Source organism: Anas acuta, chromosome 2, assembly GCF_963932015.1.
Source record: "Anas acuta chromosome 2, bAnaAcu1.1, whole genome shotgun sequence".
In the NCBI taxonomy this organism is placed as follows: domain Eukaryota; kingdom Metazoa; phylum Chordata; class Aves; order Anseriformes; family Anatidae; genus Anas; species Anas acuta.
The window spans coordinates 123,896,377-123,916,757 of NC_088980.1; the positions used below are offsets into that span (position 1 = coordinate 123,896,377).

Here is a 20,381-nt window from a genome sequence, read left to right on the forward strand (position 1 = left end):
ACTTAGAACTGTCTTAAATTTGCAATTGAAAACTTCCTTCATTGCCAGATATATAAGTAGCCACATGTGAATGCCACAGGGAAGTACTTGAGTGCTACTTTGTGCTATTCTGGTGAAAATGATCACTGAATCCATGGGGAAAAAAAAGACATCTTAGCATGGAAATTACCCCTTGGGTAAAGGAACTCCTTTCTGAATGCACATGGGATTCAGTCCAACACCTATATACATGCATTATTTTTAAGTGCATCACTTAACTATATAAACTTACAATGTATTTAAGTGTTCTGTTGGATCTGAGCCATAATGAATAAATAGTTATGCTATAAATTCATGAGCTATATTTAAAAAAAAAAAAAAAAAAAAAAAAAAAAAAAAAAAAAAAAAGCAAGCATATATGTTTGAAAACACTACACTCAGTTGTTTGTAATTAATTTAGGAGCTTTCAAATATATTTCTAATATCTAGGAGGAGATTTGTTCCCCTAGTTCACTTACAGAACAGCAAGTTCTGAAGAACAGCATGTTATTACGTGTATTTTTAAAGGTACAATGGCTGGACAAAGAGCCGAAAGCTTCCAATTACATATCAATTGCACTGTAACATTCAACTCATTTCTGGTAGCTGTTTACACTGTCTTGAAAGGATAGCTCCAAAACACCAGTTCCAAATTATACCGTATTATATCCAGTATGCTCATGAGGAAAAGAGGACCAGAAATGCAGGGCTTTGCCTAGTATTCGATCTACAGGCATTCACTCTCCAGCTATACCAGCCAAGACCACAACTGGAAGCTCTACAAACTACTCTCCTAACAGTACTGTGCTCATACGCACCCAAGGCTATGGCTATTCCCTTTCTAAAATCTTCCCCTTTTTAAGGAAACACGTATGAATGCTAAGCCAGGATGGGAGGATAATCTCTTCAGTCATTTTTTCATGTATTTCTCTAAACTAGGAATAACTGGTGCAAGAGGAATTTAGGCAATCCTCATAGCATGAAGCCTCCCTGGGGACTTGTAGTTAACCTCTCTTTGTCATTGTTCCATTTTATCCCTGGCTGGTTAACTGCAGGTAGCATACTTTGCCTACCAACAGCAGCGTGTGGCTGAACAGGACCCCTGCCTTACCTTTTCTTGTGCTTGCTGCTAACCAAAGTTAAGCGTTTGTGGGTAGAGAGGAGGAGGGCAGCACTTACAACAAATTAAACCAAAATGACTTTGGAACTTTACATTTCATGGTCAGGCAGTTTCATGACAACTCTGCTTCCTTCAGCAATGATAGCCTCCGAAAATAGTGTTTGCTCAGCAGGTCTCAGTCCATATTTCAGTCAGTGTTGACAACACTGGAATTGACTTCTCTAATGAGTTACTGTTTTTACCCTGCATGCCTTTATTGGCTTATTTTAGACTGTTACAGCTTACTCATAATAAAGCCTCCTTCAGGAACAAATCAAAAATTGGCCAGAGGCTGGGTTTTCTTTCCTTCACAGGATGCTGATTTAATTACATGATTTTGTAGAAATATATTGTGATAATTATCTATATCAAAAATACTAAAGTATTTTGATGTTATTTTTGCTAAGCATATAATTTTGAAAGGAAAATTAAAAGGCTACAGAAGGTATGTAAACACAGGTTTTTCAGCATTTCCAAAGGGAGCATCTTTCCCTCTACATTCCAATTTCTCAGACCTTTTTTTTAAAAAAAAAAAATAAATAAATAAATAAAAGAATGTTTTTAGAAGTTGAGGTGTCAGGACATCCTAAAAAACAGAAGTTCTCAGTTCTGACAAGCTCCGAATTCCTTTGAAATCAGCTCAGAAGCTGCAGCAGTTGCAGATGTGTCACTTACATAACTCTCATTCTCTGTCATCAGTGTTAGCTCCTGACAATCCTACAAGCCTAATCTGCTCTCACTTGTTATTTGTATGGAAAAGACGTGCACACAAGGCATGAAATAGAGTAAATCGGGAGAGATGATTCATCTTCAGCCTCTTTATGATTCCCTAAATGCTCTGTTTCTGAGGTATTTGAAGATTGTCTCTCTTCACCTCATCCCATACTGATTAAAATGGGCAAGTGATTAAAGTGGATGGGTGATGGGCTGCAATTACATTTTGTCCTACTACTTTGCCTCAAATTTTGCCATGGCATGAATTTCTTTGTGCAAGAAGCATTAAAAACTGTAAGAGAAGGAGACACTTTTAACATCTATTCTGATATCCTATGGAAAAAAAAAAATTTACCCTGTACCTCTGAGACAAGGAAATTTACTCCTCGAGATGAGAAGTATAGAAGCTAATGTCTCAGGTGGCACAAGCTGGCTAGGATTTTAAACTGTTTTAAACGTGGGGTTTAAACATAGGGTTTTAAACGTGCTCAGTGGCTGCACAAACAAACAAAAAAATATTGACCCTGAAAACCTGTTACTATGTACAGAATAGCAGGAGGTGATTTAAATTATATTCCTCTCTGCTGTATTTTGGGGTAGAAGCATCAGAATCTGTAGCCACAGAGTGGAAGTCATTACAAGCCACATAAATGGACTGAGACATTGTGAAATAAGCAGCCAGCATTTCAAGCAGGGAAACCAGCCCTGTGGTTAAGCCCATATGTTGGTCAAGAAGAGACAGGAGATGATGGAAGGCAACCAGCAAAGGAGAAGGAGAGGGAAATCTACTCTTCCCAGGTACCAAAATGAGTATTTCCTTTAATTTCAAGGGAAACAGGACTTGGTTCCATATAATATTCAATCATCTTACATGTTGTAAATTAAAAATCCAGGAAGAAAATCTTTCTTACATTCCCAAAGTTCTGCTCTCTGTTATTTATTTTCATGCAGGCTCCCCACATGACAAAACCCAAACCTGCCCATCACTGATTCCTCTTAAAAGAGTGCTTTTAATTTCCTAAACTTCTAAGACTTTCCCTGTAGGGTAAAATACAGCTTTGACTTCCTGATGTCTGCCTGAAATCATTCTCTGCCCTTTGAGACATCATTAGTACATCAGAAGAAGGACACTACAAAGCCTCCAGAGTAAGATATGAAATGCTAAGTACATTTGATGAGAAAGTCTCAGCATCTCCAAGGGAGAAAACACACCATAGTAATTTGGAATAAGCAATGGCCACTTCACATCCCATGGGTCCGTGCTTACAGACAATTTCTGTTCCTAGCTCTTCCCTGGAAGGGTGGAGGAGAGCCATGCTTTGCCTTCATGGAAAGCTTTAAATGAAGCTGAGGTAAGTTGTCCACATGGGGAACAAACCATACAACTATGACTTCCAGGGCTGTTCTTCCACCCTGCCCCAATGCCAGGCAGCAGGAGAGGCAGAACAGGGGCAGAAATGCTGCTGGTGGGGAGCACAGCACTGCAGAGGTGCCAGCAGTCAAGAGGAAAACCTCATGCCAGGCACAGTGGCAGCTCACGTGCTCTCAGCCACCTTGAAGGGTTTCTCTGCTGAGTCCTGCAGCAAGTGGTGCTGCTTTGGCCCCGATCCCTGCTGTGAGGGCTCCACCAGGTCCCACACAGCCCGCCAGACATGAAACAGGACCATTAACTCTCCCTGGAGGTTTCTTCACCAAAGCTGAACTAGACTTCTGAAGTGCTGCCAAGCACTTCCTATCAAGCTATAACTGGTTATTTTCTTCTTCAGGAAAAGCATGGATTCAGTACTAATAACAGCCACTCAAATAACTGCCAATATCATTGCAGAAGTATGCATGTCTGGTCTGGTATGTTCATATGACTCCAACATCCCAGTGTTATTACAAATTAATACTGAAGGGTTTTTGTTGTGTTTTTTTTTTTGTTTTTTTTTTTTTTTTTCTCCAAGCATTATCCTTTCCTAGCCTGTGTACTTTGTGAAGAATGACTGCATCCAATTAATTGAAAATTATCATACATTTTGACAGGATAAAGATATTATGTCTCAATATTTGCAAACATTACCTGATGCAGAACTTTTGTATGGCTTAATGTGATATTAACAGTACTTTAAACCTTATGTTCTTTTTTATTTTAATGCTTATGTCTGAAAATAGCCCCTTTCAAATTGAGTCACAATGATGTCTTTAAAAGCAAACTTTAAACTTAATTTGCTGCACATACAATTATCCAAGTAAGTTGCATAGTTTAAATAAGTTTAGTTGTGCTTTGTAGCAGAACTCACAGTAATTACTCATCTCTTAAAAACAGAATTTGCAGATGTGAAGCTGATGATACATTTAAGCATTTTTGTGACATCTAGACATCAACAATATGAGTTTTTGTCACTCTTTCACTGACTTTTGCTGTTCATAATACCTCACCCTTACATTGATATTAGATCAGAGCATGGACATTTAATGGACACATCTGAAATAATTACAAACACAATTTTTAAAACTCCATTGTCAGGAAGGGAGAAATAAGAACTTGGGTTGGTTTGAGGTATCCAGCCCTCAGGAACATACTATGGTTGTTTGCATTAAGCTTTGTTGGTTTTTATCATGTGTTACATTTAGATTAAAAATAGAAGGCACAGGTGTTTTACAAGGCGCCATAATTAAGTCAACCAACAAAACTAAACATTACATTACCAAACCAGGGGTCTATATCTCAGCAGTGACTTCTTCCAATGCATTTTCATTTGAGGAATTTATTGCTTCTGAAAAAGGGCCAGGGTATGTCTGTGCTACGCAGTTCATTCCTTGTGCCACACCAATGTCTCCTCGAGAACTGAAGGTAGGGCAGGATCTAGTCCGTGCATAGTTTTGTTGGAGTCCAGCTTGGCCAACCATCTCACTCACAGTGTTCACCGGCGAAGCCCTCCACCTCTGTCTCTGTAGTTGCTCTTCTTTACACTTAATGGAGTACCAGGCCAGAAAAATAAAAAAGAATCCCACAAATTTGAGAGCAGCGGCCAATCCAAAGTAGACAAAACGAAATGAGGTGACATCGTATTCCCAGCAAGATCCTTGTACGCCACAGTCCTGTTGCCAAAGCATGCATGTGGTATCAATAACAGCCCCAAAATAAATTGGAGTGGGAATGTAAGCTGAAATAAAAATAGCGACAGAATTAATATGTGTTAGCATACAGTGGAAGACTTCTTAAGAAACTACATATCTAAGAGAAACAGGCATATGTCAAGAAGTTTTGAGATTTCTACCCTCCTATTCTTCCTACCACCACTATCTATCCCCCACATGAAACATACCACACATGTGACAGTGTGCAAGCAAAGAAGACAATGCAGCAACACCTTACTATAGTTACTTCTCCAGTCTGCGGTCCCCAGACAGCTCTTCATGAACTACGTGTCCCTCAAAAGAAACTCCAGCGTTGCTCTCAGGAAATAAAATCAGCAGAGGAACAACACAAGGTTATCTCCAGTGTTACTTGTTGAACACCCATTATCCATGAGTTGGGAAGGAGTGGGGGTTGCTGCTTTAGATTAAGGAGAGAAACCCCCCAAAACTGCAAAAAGTTTATCTTCCTGGAGAAAGATGGAAGTGGACCACAAAAAAAAAATCAAATTTTATTTTGAAGAGATCTTCCTCGGAAACAGAAGTAAACTCCTAAAGCTGCTATAACTGCAGCCAGACCCTTATACACCCTGCTCTCCCTGAAAATATTACACCTTTAAGATGAGTCAGAAAGGGCCTGCCCCAAAGACAACCATTGCCTTACTGACCAGATGCAGCTAGATGGGATTCCCCTCTTCTTTTCTCTTAGAATAGTCATCATTTGCTCTATACACTTTTGGTAGTAGCTGAACACCTGGACTACATGTCAGGCAGGATTTTAGAAGTTCATGACCTTGAAAGGAATCACTTTGTATAAAAACCACTTTTAACATGCTTTTCTTTTTGCTTTGCAACTTTGTGAATCATAGAATATCCAAGTTGGAAGGGACCTACAAGGATCATCAAGTCCAACTCCTGGGTCTCCAAAGGACCACCCCAAAAAAAAAAAAAATCAGACCAAGACCAAGTGTCTAAGAGCATTGTCCAGATGCTTCTTAAACTCTGGTAGGCTCACTGCCCTGGGGAGCCTGTCTCAGTGCCTGACCACCCCCTCCATGAAGAACCTTTCCCTAACCCCCAGCCTGACCCTCCCCTGTCCCAGCTCCATGCCGTTCCCTCGGGTCCTGTCACTGTCCCCAGAGAGCAGAGCTCAGCGCCTGACCCTCCGCTCCCCTCGTGAGGGAGCTGGAGGCTACCATGAGGCCTCCCCTCAGCCTGCTCTGCTCGGGGCTGAACAAACCAAGGGGCCTCAGCCACTCATCATATGTCTTCCACTCTAGACCTTTCACCATCTTTGTAGCCTTCCTTTGGACATTCTCTAACAGTTTTATATCTTTCTTACACTGCGGTGCCCAAAACTGCACACAGTACTTCAAATCAGACATTAAGTAACATTAGATACTTATTTTGAAAAAGCAAAGAACTTTTCTTATTTCTGAAAGCAACAAAAATGTGTTTCTAAAACAACAACAAAAAATCATTTTAAGTGATATATAATAACTGTATTAATACATTGTATATATTCACAGGGTGACCAGTGGTATTTCATTTTCTTTTCCAAGAAGCCCTTGTTTTTGTCCTTGAATATGTAATATTATGTTAGGGAAAGGAGAAATTCTGAAGAAATATACGCTCCTTCTACAAACACTATTTAAAAGACTGATACTGTTTTTGTTTTGTTATCTAACAAGATCAAGAAGTTACCAATAAATGTTTGTCAGAAGAAATCATTAACTTGTCAAAAACTGAATCATTTCATAGGGAATGACTATTTTGACAAATCTCTTCTTTTCTTGTGGAATGATTTTTAAATAAAAATAGAAACTGTAAAAAGAAATCTCTTTCTGGGACAAAAATGTTGTTCTGGAAAGTCAGTAATAATACATATATAATATACATATATATTATAATAAAATAATATAATTAATAATACATATATACATATATATGAAATACATACTCAACTACATTTTCAGGAGCTATTAATTTTAGGTTCCTGATACAATTAGTCAGGCAATTAATATTCATTGAATTTTAGTACTTTTATGGTACATTTAAGCCAAATATGGCAAGCCTTTTGGGAACTCTGTGTTTTATGTGGAAGCTTAGTGACTGCAAGACTTACCAAGAGTACGTAATAAAACAAACTGCATTCCTAGTGCAAAGGGCCGTTCCCCATCTTCCACAGACCTAGCAGGCAAAAAGAAAACTCTTTTGAAGAAACAGTCAGTAACAGATAATCATTGTGGTATGTTCTGCCTTCATCTCCCAGCTTTCTTTTTTCTGAACTATAATAAATCCTCATCTAAATTTCTTCTGTTTAGGTTCTAATATTGTTAATTCTTATTGCCAGGGAAAAAAAAATAATGTCTCCTATCCCTGTTCAATCAAAATCTCAATCCTGCCTTTGAATTTTTCTTTACCTCTGTAAGGTGAAGAAGAATCTGATCCAAAACTATTAAGGAATTGGAAAATCCATCTAAAATGTTTGTGACTTCTCACAAGTTTCCTATTATTTCATCTAACCTCTTGCTTTGTTTGCCCTTTTTTGCAACCAAATCAAAAGCTTGAACATTTTTCTTTGAATGGACAAATAAACGACACTACCTTTCCCTACAAAGACCACGTTGTTCTCTACCCTTATATGACCACAGTGACAACAACACTACTACAGTACAGAACTTAAAGTTCAAAATCATTAGGAAGAAAAAATGAAAGATTCAAAAACAAGCATGTGGAAGAAATGAACAATTTAAAGAAACAGAAGAGGACCATTTCAAAACTTCCTTTCATTTGAACTATGAATGATTCAAATATTACCTTTTCTCAATTGCATTTTAAAACCCAAACCATTGTTCTAAGAAGGCGGAAAATTTCTTTAAGAGCTGTATTTTTCTTATGTTTTTATTTGTTCTCTCTTTATATGGTCTGGAAATCCCTGGACATTTGTTTCCTAAAAATCATTATCATGTCACATATTCTAAATGCAAGAAAGTTTCACCATATCCATTTCATCCCTATTCTCTTCCCTTGGTAAGGATACATAAGCTTGCAGGAGTTAGGCTGCATTGCTCCAGCCTCTCTGACACAGACACTGGTGAGAGCAGGCAAAGCAAAAATACACTAAGGTCTTACCTGAGTGTCACTATGATTGCTGACGGCTGGGCACACGCTGTTATAAGGGTCACAATGAAAAGAAATATCAGGAATGGGATGAGCGTGTTGCAGGTTCGATCACACTTCCCAGAAACAGCATAGCCATTTTCATTCAGGTAGGTTTTGACGATAACCAGTCTGAGCTGACTGCGCTGGCCCACTGTTGGCGGGGTGATAACCTGGCGGCTTTGGACACAGGCACATTCTGTGTAATTTCTTACCTGGGAAAAGGAAACAGAGAACATTTGCACATGAAAAACTTGTAGGAGAAAAATGTTACACAGGAATGTGGTACGTCCCATGCAGTCTTCTCATCAGGAATCAAACACTACTTCTCCATCTTCTGCCTCTAACATTATTACCCCAGGTACAACCAAGGCTGCCACTCCAAGGGTTTTCAAAGGCGGCCCAAACTTCGCGTGATAGGACTGCCATTGCTTATGACTCCCACCATTTAGACTGACTGTTATAAAAATAAAAAAAAAATCTGGGACACTTTTGGAAAATTCTGCAAAAAACATTCAATCATTTCTGACAAGGAGACTGGAGGAAAAGAATGTTTCTATTTTTTTACCAAAACTGTGAGGAAACACTCTTTAAGCATTACTGACAATGCCATATTCTGGAATTTGGCAGGCTGTCAGTTTTCATCTTCTAGAGGTATCTTCTGCTATCTCAATGGAAACCTACCAGACTCAGCTAAAGAACAAAAAGCTGCACTGCACACTTGTAGCCCAGAGACTTTCAGCTGGATGTAGACATGGATAGGATGTAAACAGGTGCAAAATCAGAGAGCAAGGGACTTAAACAGTGACACTGCAGGATATGAGATTCCTGACTGGGCAAAGAGGTTGAAATTAGGATGAAAAGATTGTGTAGCAAACTGGCATTTCACAGGCAAAGGGGACTGTGATTTGAGCAAGGTGAAGAAAAGCTATGTCAGAAATAGCCTCCCATCATATTTATTCTACTGCTGTTTTCTAATAGCAAAGGGGTGTGCAGTAGATGAGAATATTCCAGTATTAGAGAGGAAACAGATCAGGGCCAGTGTGATGTAAAAGGAAGGAACTTTTGGCTTTTATGTTCACATTCTTAAAACATAGGACCACATGGGCACAAAAGCTATGTTACAAAACCATCTTAATATTGTAAATTTAAGCACTCAGGCATCAGGAAATATCCCAGTTAGGGTTGACTGTCAACTTTAATTTATGCCCATGTATGCAGTTGTGTTATAACATTGCTGTGCATTCTTTTTCCATGGTATTTAGATTAATTTCTGAATGAGTATTTATCCAGTAGTTTACCTCCAATTTTCAAAATGTGGCTTCATGTGCTTTTTCCTCATACTAATCATATTCCACTACAAATACAGAATGGCTCATATTTCATATGGATTTTTCTATCACACTCATCATTATAGCTTAACATTTTCAAAAAGGTGTAATTTATCTTCAAAACAGTTATGAGGCACTGAAGTTGTTATCCCTATTTTGTAGGTAAGTAACTGAAACAGATCAAAAGTTTGGGAAATGTGGGTGGCAAATCTGAGACAACCATGACCCCTTTTTTTCCAGAATATTTTTCATTATATTCACAGCTTTTTCTGCCTTAACAGAACTCTTTCTGCCTTTAGATACACATTTAGGCGCTCACTGCTTCTGCAAATGACACCTATGTTTATTGCTCATGTCCATTATCCAGAATATGAGGAATACTAAATTAATGGGCAATTGGGAAAAGTTTGTTTTAATGACTGGCCCGGTAGTGTTTAGGAATAGAAACAATGTCAGAATTCAGTTTCCCAAGGCAGCATTTCATTGCCTAATATCACAAGTATTAGCTTTCTTCCTACAGTCCTCACCTTAATCTTCTTATTGCTTCAAAATAGGCACTCTACAGAAAATCTTGCTTCATCAGCAGAAAAAAACAAGTCTGCACACTAAATGAGACAGAGGTCTTATGCAACAGAAATGCTAGAGTATGGGAACATGTACATTACACCAGTTCTGAACTGTACACAGGCATCCTTTTTCCTGCTTCCAATTTTAAGTGGTTAATTTTGAAAATACTATATATTATAGGCTTAAATCCAAATGTTATGTTAGCAGCATTTTATGCGCTATAGAGTGACACAAACCTACATTTGTTGTTTCTGAAAGTACCCTACATAAAGCATTATTTAATCAACAAAAGTATTTTTCTATTCATTCTATTCACCTTTAGCTACTGAGTTAAAACTTCAGTCCACGAAGGATCTTTTCTTAAACCATAGTAGGAACTATTGTATTTCAAAATTTGTACTGAAGAGTACAAATTTGTACTACCAAAGTATATCCTACTAAATGAATTCGTAGTGCCAGTTTGATATCAGGTGAAATGTAGCAAAGATCAAACCTGTGTCTCAATCCAGTAAAGTACAAATAAGATTTATATAGACACTGAAAGTTAACCACAGGTTCACACTTCAGGCTTTTAAAGCAATTTTCTACTAAAAAACAGAAAGACACTTTAAAAAACTATATATAGGAAACTAGTCTGTTCTAGGTGGAATCTATGTAGGAAACTTAATTTAAGGAATGAATATCCACTCAAACTGAATGGATCCAGTCAAACCTGATAAAAGGCAGTGATGGAACCACTATCCTCCAGTTCACAGGCTGGCTCACAACTGCAAATCAGGAGACTGATGCATTATAAATAAGCTTTCTGGAAAGTACAATTAAGTCCTTAGAAAATCAATGTTTACATTACTTCCTGCCTTTCTTAATGATTTTTTAAGACGGTTCTGTAATAGAAGAATTTAAGGGTTTGCATTTCTATGAAATGAGCATAACCACACTGCTGTTGCTAGTAATGTCAGATTGTATATTTCAATGTTTTCCTGTGCCCACTTCAGGAAACTACGAAATTTCCATGGTGTGATTTCACCAGCAGGATGCCCCCCACCAGTCCAGAAGACAGGGAAGACTGGGCTGTAACAGGCAATGTGTTTCCAAGAAAGAAAGTGGATTAACATCTTTTAATTTCTGGTTACTTGAGTTTAAAGATAATCACTTAGATTGGAAAAGGTCTCAAGAAGGACATAAGAATGGCAAAGCTATTTTACAAGAGCAGAATAAACAGGCAGTCTTTTACAATGAGATTGGCGCAAACACCAATGGCTTTAAAAAGGCCATAATTAAATTTAGACAGGAGTTTAAAACATTTCCTGAAGAGTTAAGTTCTTCCTTCCATTCAAAGAGGGAAAAACAACAACAAAAATACCAACTGCTCTTAAAAGTAACATCAATGAGCTTGTGAAAAGACTGTATGCTTCGAGGGGGGGATGTTTGCTCTAGAAACAGAGTAGTCTTTGATCTGCTCTGACCCTGAGGAGCTACTCGCTATCTGTAGGTTGAACGTGGGTGGGTGGGTGAAGGACTTACCCCTGTGCTATGGTTTCCACCATTGATGCAGCCAGCTAGGCAAGGATTAAAATATGTTATTCCATCTGATCCACAGACAGGCTCGTACTCATGAATCTTACATCCGCAGTTCACATTACAGCTCCCAGTCAGATTCCTGTGGGCCATGGCAAGAGTGGGACTGAAGAAAGGAAAAAGAGCATGCTAGTAGGGCAAGTACCAGTATCCTGCTGTTCAGAAGGAGAAAACATCCTAGCCATTAACTCTGGAACTAGCACTTGATCATTAAAGAAAGGCTGCATTAACTCTGAATCATGTACATGATTTAAACAACATAGAAGAATGCCCCAGGCATCTCTGCTGTCAACTGAAAACACAATAAAAAATAATCCCAAAGTATAAAACTTTTATGTTTTTGCCTTGGTAAAAGTTGTATTTTTTTCGTGATTTTTCTTTTCTTTTAGATTCCACTACTTTGTATGCCCACCATAACCTGCAGCAATTTGCTGTTAATTACTAATAAAGGCCCCATAAGCGAGATATAAGCATTATATGAACTAATAGGAATCTCTTCCCACATACAAACAACTGTTCAGAAAATTTAATGCTCGCGTTATACGTGTATCAGTGATATAAAACACAGAAATCACTCTAGATCTGGAGGAGTAATGTGCTTTTACTAAATGTCTGTAAAAGAACCACTACTCCACCTCGTTGGACTTTTTCCCAATATCCTGCCAAAAAACAACTTTCTAAGTCCTCCCACAAAGGGTTTGGTTGTATGCTCAGAACGACTGAGTTCTCATGGCTGGAATGGAGATTTATCCCCCCATGGTTCTGCTTTACCTATTGTACCACTGTGGCTCAATCCAGACGTGGCTAAGACCTCAGTAATGGTAGAGTCCATATCTGTAAGATCATAGACTCTTCATCAGAACGAGATGGAAAAAAACCTCACTGATGAAATGCTTCTCCTTGCTTCTTGTAGAAAGAAATCAGCTCTGCTTACAACTGACTGCAGACTGTCACAGTCAGAGGTTTTGACTCAGGTTGATGAAGTTGGACAGTAACCAACTCACCCAGCTGCTGCCTTGCCTACCACATCACTTCAGTCCTGCCTAAAACAACTCTCAGGTCACTTGTAAACCACCAGCTCTAGGCACAAGCACTGCAAGGTTACCCAGTTACACCCTGCCCCAAAGAAAAGACCAGGGTGACACTCGACTTTTAGCATTCCTGGATATAGTGAGGGCTTGGAGTACAGAGCAAAGGAGGAAAAGCACTAGCAGACACAGAGTCAACCTCACTGAAAGAAAATACTAGAACCTCCTACATAACTGCATATATAAATTGTGGTCATAGATTAACAAAGTTAAAATAAAAGACTTTGAAGAAAGATAAAATGGATACTAGTTTGTTTCTTCCCAAATTAAAAACAGACTGGCACAACTGGGCCCAGCATAAATACAGCTGATATCAGAGGTAGTAAGGTGTCCAGTCTGTATTATCTAGAGCCTTCTTATTAATGAGGAAATAGGTGATGATCAAACTGTTTGTTTCTGTCACATAATTGTTTTGAAAAGCCATTTATTTCTGGTAAGTTTACGTACTAAAAGTATTACTCCTGCATAATACCAGAGGGTGTTATGTTGGAAGGAATCTCAAGGTACAGACAAATTATTACCTTTCATCTGTACTATTACTGAACATGCTAGCTCAAGTACCAAAAGGAAAATAACCAATCTGCTCAGATATATATGCAGACACACCATGAAATGCAAGTTATTTTCTGCTGTCATTATGCAGCCAAAATATAACAGGCACGGACTTTTAAATAGACTGTAATATATTTATACCTATTTTTACTACACTTACCATGTTCTCCATCTTGTTTCAGGTTCCTAAATTAATTTAATAAGTGGAAAAGCAAGCATCTGCAGGGTGGTTTATTGCTGATTCAATTTTCTGTGTCTCATTTGGAATTTCATCTGGTTTCAAAGTACTGTCAGCAACATGAAGGCATTAAGCCAGTGGAAAAGTTACCTGAATGATCTTATTCATACCAATCTATTTTCAAATGACAGCCTTGGCTGAGGCTGGGGAGCCTAACTTTTATTTCCTAAATACATTTCTCTTTAATGAAATCAAGGTTCCAGAATTCTGCACCCGCACTCCCTCCTCACTACACAAGGCTATTGCAAAAAAATGAGAACTGAAAAGCAGCTGATACTGGTTTTCACTTGAAGCTTACCTTGTTATTGAGGAAAACCATGATTTTATTATGCTTTCAGAAATCGCAAACTGTAGTTTCCTGTGATGCTTAAACAGCACTTTTTTTCTGGTGTTTACTCCTCAGCATGCATCTTACCTTCTATCTCAGCTGCCCCCTGTCCTGTAAATGCTATTTGGGGCCTCAAAGTACCCAAATGTTATGCACTGCAATATTCAGTATTGCAAAACCTAAGCTCTTCTGAAGACAGAAGGCCATTTACAACCATTTTCAAACCATTTACATTAGAGACTGTAGTTTGTATTATCTAAACCTGGAAGTTTTTAGTTCATCCAGGTACCAAAGGCAGAAAGGCAGGTTCTCTAAAGAATGAGGACAACTCACAGTTCTGAAGATCTCCAAAAATTCAGAACACGGAAATGAGGCAACAAAGCTGGCTCCCTGCCTCCTCTGCAAGGGAAGGTGAACTGGGAGCTGAGACTGGCAGTAAGAGCAGATCAGAATTGGGTCCAGAGTCAGAGACCAGACAGACTCAGCCCAGTGATCACACAGCAAACCCAAGAAATCTAGGGCAGGCCCTCACTTCCAGCTTTCTTCACAATAGCTCTCCTCAGTGATGGAGCTGAACCTGGACTCAGCCAGCTGAACTCCATAATTCAGGTGTCCAAGCTCCCACACACAAGTGGGGGAAAGTGCCCCATGCCCTGATATTTTATGGGAATATGGGTGCTCACTGACAACAGCTCAGTGAGTTCCTACACACGGAGCAAAAACCTGCCCCTCTGGGCTGATAGCATTCTCCAGTTACATGAACTTGTAACAGATAATACTTCTATGAAGTGGAGGAGGAAGCTTCCTCTTCTTCATGGACTCTGTAACTGCCTGAGGTGGGAATATTGGGGTTCAAGGGCCTCCCCAACCTGAAGGGGTTCACACTTACACCTCCCTGATACTACTTTTATCAGCAAGCTCCAAAATGGAGTCTCCTTCCATCCTTCCTGCTGAAACTGAACCTGATCTTAATCCCGTTCATGCCTCCTCATCAATGACTCTTTATTGTCACATCTATAAGCAAAACCTAGAGCAGGGACCAGGACCCAAAGTAAGTTCTTCCAAAGGAAATCTTTCAGTGGGTTTTAAAATCAGATTCTTCCCTTGCTTACTCCTTCTTCTGTATCTCTATCTGTTCCTCATCTTTTTCTTCTTCCTCTTCCCCTGTATCCATTGCTGTAAAGTAGCTTTAGTACTACAAAAGGAATGAAGGGCCGTCCTGTGTCAGAAGACTGAACTATGCAATAATTATGGTGCTTTTGTGGACATCAGGAGTTCAGGGTCAGATTTCCTCAGACTAACTGTTTTCTGACCTCCTAGCAAAAACAGGCTATCGGGCAGTTTCCGTCTTCTCCACAATAACTGTTCAACACAGTGGCCAATGCTAATCAAAGTGGGTATCATTAGAAAACACACATCCATCCCTTCTGGATTTAGAATTATTTCAAAGGCTTCGATCCCATCTTCGAATCGCAGCAACTTAAACATCAGCACCTCCTTGCCTCAGATCATAAAATGCATACGAACCTGTGCTTGAGCACTTGGAGAACTCTGGCCAAGATACAAACCATGGTTTATTTTACTGCAGTAGTCCTCAGGAAAAAGTAGCTGTACAAATCTCTGAGATTTAAGAATTTTTGTGTAAGAGCCAGCACTTTCATCAGCATGGTTCTGGGACTCTTCAAATCCAGAGCTCATGGCATCTGAACAGTGAAGAAAGCTGGTGCTTTGGGAATGCAGTTTTGGATATTTTTCAGTTATGTTTTTTTTTCACAGAAATGGCACCAGAACCCTTTGCTGTGCTATTAGCTTATTTTGAAAGGTTACTCTGAACACTCCGAGTGCCGTGTTTCCCCCGTGTTTAGAGCTGCAGGATGCCACAGCTCACAGCTACAGTCACCCTGGCCTTGATCCACAGATTCTGGATCCTCTCTCAGGATGCTGGCTCTGCTTAGCTCCATAGCACAGGGCTGTCACTTCTTCTTCTTCCTGGCTGATATATTTAAACTGGCCAACCTTTTCTTCAAAACTGGAAACTAAGAGTGTCCTCCATTACATCATTTATCTAGTAGTCTACTGAGAAGATATGAAAACCCGATTTCCAATGAATATTGAAGTAATCCCTACAAGGTTGAACCTGACGAAGAGGAGAGGCTGAAGGAATAAGACTTGAAGGCTTTTCCCAAGGACTAGAATATATATATGAAAATCCCCAACCCCAGCAGATGCATGTGACCATCTTCTTACATCTGAGTGGTGAATGGAGCCACAGGCACCATCCTACCCCATCCTGTGGTTAGTGTGCAGTCCGATCCTGAAGACCTGAATTTCTGAGAACAAATGATAGTTTGGCTCCTTGAGAATTCACAAAAACAGATAGATTGTAAGTGTGAGCTAGGTACTGAGATCCATTAGGGCATGGGTATTTGCACATGCACCATAAACAAAAATCTTGCCCTGGGAATTATGTTGGTATGCGCAGCATCTCCACAGTGGGCACCGCAGCGTAATATTGAATTAACTGCTCTGTCTTGTTTGCCCTGCTCTCAGTACTGCTCAGTGGTGCCACAGAGAGGCCATGGCCATTCCGAGCTTGCTCAAGTGGCTGCTCTAAACAGATCAGCAGATATCTCGGGAATGTTGGCACCCCCTCAGCCAGGCAGGAGCTGAAGAGGAATCTGGACTGTTTGCGTGGCTGCATCCCCGAGATGCTGTGCGCGTGCTCACAGACCGGCACTGTTTTGGAGCCCTGTGAGGGCTGCTGTTTGCTCACCTTCACGTCTGCAACACTTGAGCAGAACTGATGTAAAGGTAAACAGCAAGCATCAGATGTATTGTTTCCCAGCAACCCTATGGATGATAAGGGATATGCTGCTCCCATCTTCTACACCCGAATAGCTTGGAGACTTGGCTGAGGAGCCAGTCTACACACAACCCCTGTCATCCGTGTCATCTGTCAGCTCACCTCCCATTATTAGTGACACTACGCATTATAATTGCTACTCAGTGGCTTCCACTTGACTCATTTTTAATGTATTTATACACCACTATTTGCTTTTGCTGAATATGCTTGTCCTTCCAGCTGTGCACTTTTGCAGCTGATCAAATGTTACTAAGTAGCTCTTAAATATTTATTGACTTGTCTACTGATCACACAAATCAGGTTCACAAATTTAGCTCTTGTAGCTCTTGGAGCTACTTTGCACTTTATGGTCTAGTTGGATGCTAACCAAACCCTTTCTGAGTATATTCTTTCTTGTACCATAAACAAACACGGTGCAGTTTTAGAAACAAGTTGCAGCCCGAGCAGGAAATTAAATATCTAGGACTGGTATTGGTTCTGTCGCCTTCTCAACTATCAGCTGAAACCTGTTTCACTATATAATGCTGGATTTCTGAAGGCAATTTGCAGCAACATGTCATAGACCACCATGCAGACTTTTCCAGTAATCTCTCAGCAGAACCTTCTCTCTGATGGAAAACACCCAAATCACCAAAACATTTCTCGGGAACATACTGATTTCAGCAGCGATGTGACAGACATTTTTTACAGAAACAAGAGAGGCAGCATTTTTGGAGTTTTGCAAGATCCTTGGCATCTTGCAGAGCTGGATGCCCCTGGTGATAAATATCTGGGAAAAGCTGGGGTTCACAGCCTGCCCAGGGGACCCTCGTGAGGATGCCCTGGCTTCCAGCAGGGCTCTATCACCCTGCACGCACACAGAATGAGAGCATCTCTGGCTGCTGGGAAAGGCACAGCTCGGGTTCTCCTCTCCAGCCTTTCCTATCCCATTAAATGCATTCTTCTGGCCTCTTACCCCTCCTTCACATCAAAGCCTTCTCGGCAGTAGATGGGTTTGGGGCAGCTTTTTGGTACCTTGCGTAGCCAACTTGAGCTGCACTGCTGAATATTACCATGACACGCAGGTTAGGAAATCAGCTGAAGAATGAAAGTGAATGAAATCAGGCATGAAAATAGTTAGAAGTATGAAACTGGAAACTGAACTGTGACCACTCTGAAAATTTACTCTTAGGGACATTTTTGTTTTGCTTGGAAGAAGCCTTACATTTGCAGATATGCAAAGCAAATATGCTCAAATGAATAACAAGCTACAAATGAATGCAAGCTGTGTGTCTCCAGCTTTCATCACTCCTTGTACCTCAACAAATCGCTGTATGGTTTATTATGGGTATTTGTTTGCTTTTTTGTTGTTGTTTACAGCAAATGCCATGCACACAAAGAGATTTTTTTTATCTTCTCAAGAACATATAATAGACAAAATTATCCATTAGCTCTGTTTCCAAAAGCTCATTATCAGGCATTTTTAAGAGGTTCATATTTTCATCTGTATTACTCTGTACTGTATTACTCTGTACAATTACATCTGTATTCAGTCTTCAGCCATTGCTCTTTCCTCTCTTAATGATGGGAAACTAGTGAAGGACTACAGATGCCAAGGACATGAAATCACATGTGTAAGTAACCCCATTTTTATCATGTATGATCTATATAGCTAATATATAGCACATTTTATAACACATTTCTGTGAATGCTTCTCACAGTAGTAAGTCATTTTTTTTCTTGAAGGTGTATGTTTTTCCAGCACTAAGCCAAACCGAAGAACTGTAATCCTGTCTTCTAACACTGAAAGGCTGCCTATTTCCCCAAAAAGAAAACAGAGCAGTAAACCCTGAATTACTGCACTGCACAGCACAGATTTACCTGCATTGGTCAGAAAAAGCAGAATTTATACACTGGAGCTACTTAAGTCCTGGTCGTGATGTGGGCTGCTGGAAAAGCAGCTTAGTTTCATTGCACCTACTGCTGTAGACATGCAGGATATGTGAGAAACAGCTGCCCTGCTTGTTTCAGTGGCATGGATGCTGTTAACCTGCAGTGATGCTTCATGAGCTCCCAGAGACATCTGTCATGGAGTGAGGCACCTGTGCACACACACAGAAACAGAGACCAGCCCCAAATGACAGCATTTCCTGAACTATTCTTTCAATTGCAAGCAATGATTCTGCTCATTTCATTAAGAAGCTTTAGCTGCAGGTTTGCTAAACATGCATACTGGGACAAAACCCAGAATCCCAGCTGGCAAATTGCATTTGTTCCCTTCTCAGGGAGACTGTTCTGTGTCTCCATGACACAATGCTGGTAAAGATAACAGAGAGAATACCTTTCCTAGATGTGACTGATGATAAAAGGGACTCTAGTTCCTAACACTTTGTCTAAACTCTGTTCTCCTCTCCAACTATTGTTCTGTGGAAAACTTATGGTTTAGGAATAAAAAGAAAAGGGAAAGTATAAGGCAGGATATGTCTTTAGAGCTGTGACCTGTTATTTCAGATATCCAGGCTTGGACTGGTACCTCACAGTGCTGGCAGTCTATACACAGATACTAAAAAAGAGGTAGACCCTCTTCCATGAGGCTACAATCTAAATTACATGAGATTAAACAAAACAATGCCTGACTATATTTTGGTAACATCTAAACAAAGAATTGGTTTGCACGTGGCTTTATTAATATTTTTTTTAGATTGCTGTAGTAACCTACACTACTGAACACCAAGGAAACACAAAGAAAAGAAAACCCCTCACCTCACCACACAATTTCTCTAATGTTAATATTGGACTGTATGACAAAAAATGTTATCTTAACTTGATGGTAATATTTTTGGTTTGGTGTTGAACCTTTAAGACCAAGGACATTCTGGATCTGCAGTCTCCTTGTTGGCAAACAGCTGGAATCACAGCAATGACGCAACTTTTGTGTAGCTGTTGAACAAGGGACCCTCTCACTGCACTAGCTAGATTCCTTCTTTGTTGTTATTGTTCTGACCCAATTAGTCACTGCTTCAAAATTATGAGATCTGATTGGACTGAAAGAGATACAAGGGTAATAGAAACCCATACTGGCGGCCCAAGAGGAAGATTTTTTTTGTTAAGTGCCTCAGTAACTCAATTACGTGTTTTAACCAAACTTTAATTATACCAAAACAACAAAAAGCAATCAGAAAGGGCCTGTTTTGATTCATTACATGCCAGAAATATGAGAGAGGGAAGTGAACTAATCCAGGAATCTGTCATTATGAGTAAGGCTTCCTGGGAGTCTGTTTAGTTACCCGATATCACAAAACATAGAAAAGACAGGTCTACAAACCACCAAAGTAGCTATTCTCTTCTATTTCCCCTTTATTCAACAATGGTGAGACCACACCTGTGGTGCTGTGTCCTGGTCTGGGGTCCACCTTACAGAAGAGACATGGAACTTCTGAAGAGAATCCACTCCACTTCCACTCCCAGTACCCTGCAGGATGCCGGCCTGAAACACCAACTTACTGATGTTGTTTAGCAATTGCGGATTAAGAAATTTGCTATAACAACTGAGGTTCAATTTTAAATTTATTTATTGCATTGTGATATCACTTTTCAATAAATAAGTTGCTAATTGGGGTAATTTTTGAGCATTTAGCTCTCATCAGAGTCTCAGTGGCTGCACATCAGAGGGACGCTTGAACT

At 39.7% G+C, this 20,381-nt stretch overlaps 1 protein-coding gene across 1 annotated transcript in view; it reads right to left on the bottom strand.

Annotated features, from left to right (window-relative positions):
* Nucleotides 1–1,704: 1,704 nt before the first annotated feature.
* SLCO5A1 (solute carrier organic anion transporter family member 5A1) overlaps nt 1,705–20,381 on the bottom strand; it is a 72,837-nt gene continuing 54,160 nt past the window's right edge. The window contains exons 7-10 of the mRNA XM_068672053.1: nt 11,596–11,755; nt 8,147–8,388; nt 7,137–7,201; nt 1,705–5,040 (exon numbers count right to left, since the gene is read on the bottom strand). Of these exons, the coding sequence (XP_068528154.1) occupies nt 4,595–5,040; nt 7,137–7,201; nt 8,147–8,388; nt 11,596–11,755 (913 nt within the window). The 3' untranslated portion in view covers nt 1,705–4,594. The remainder of the gene's footprint in view (nt 5,041–7,136; nt 7,202–8,146; nt 8,389–11,595; nt 11,756–20,381) is intronic.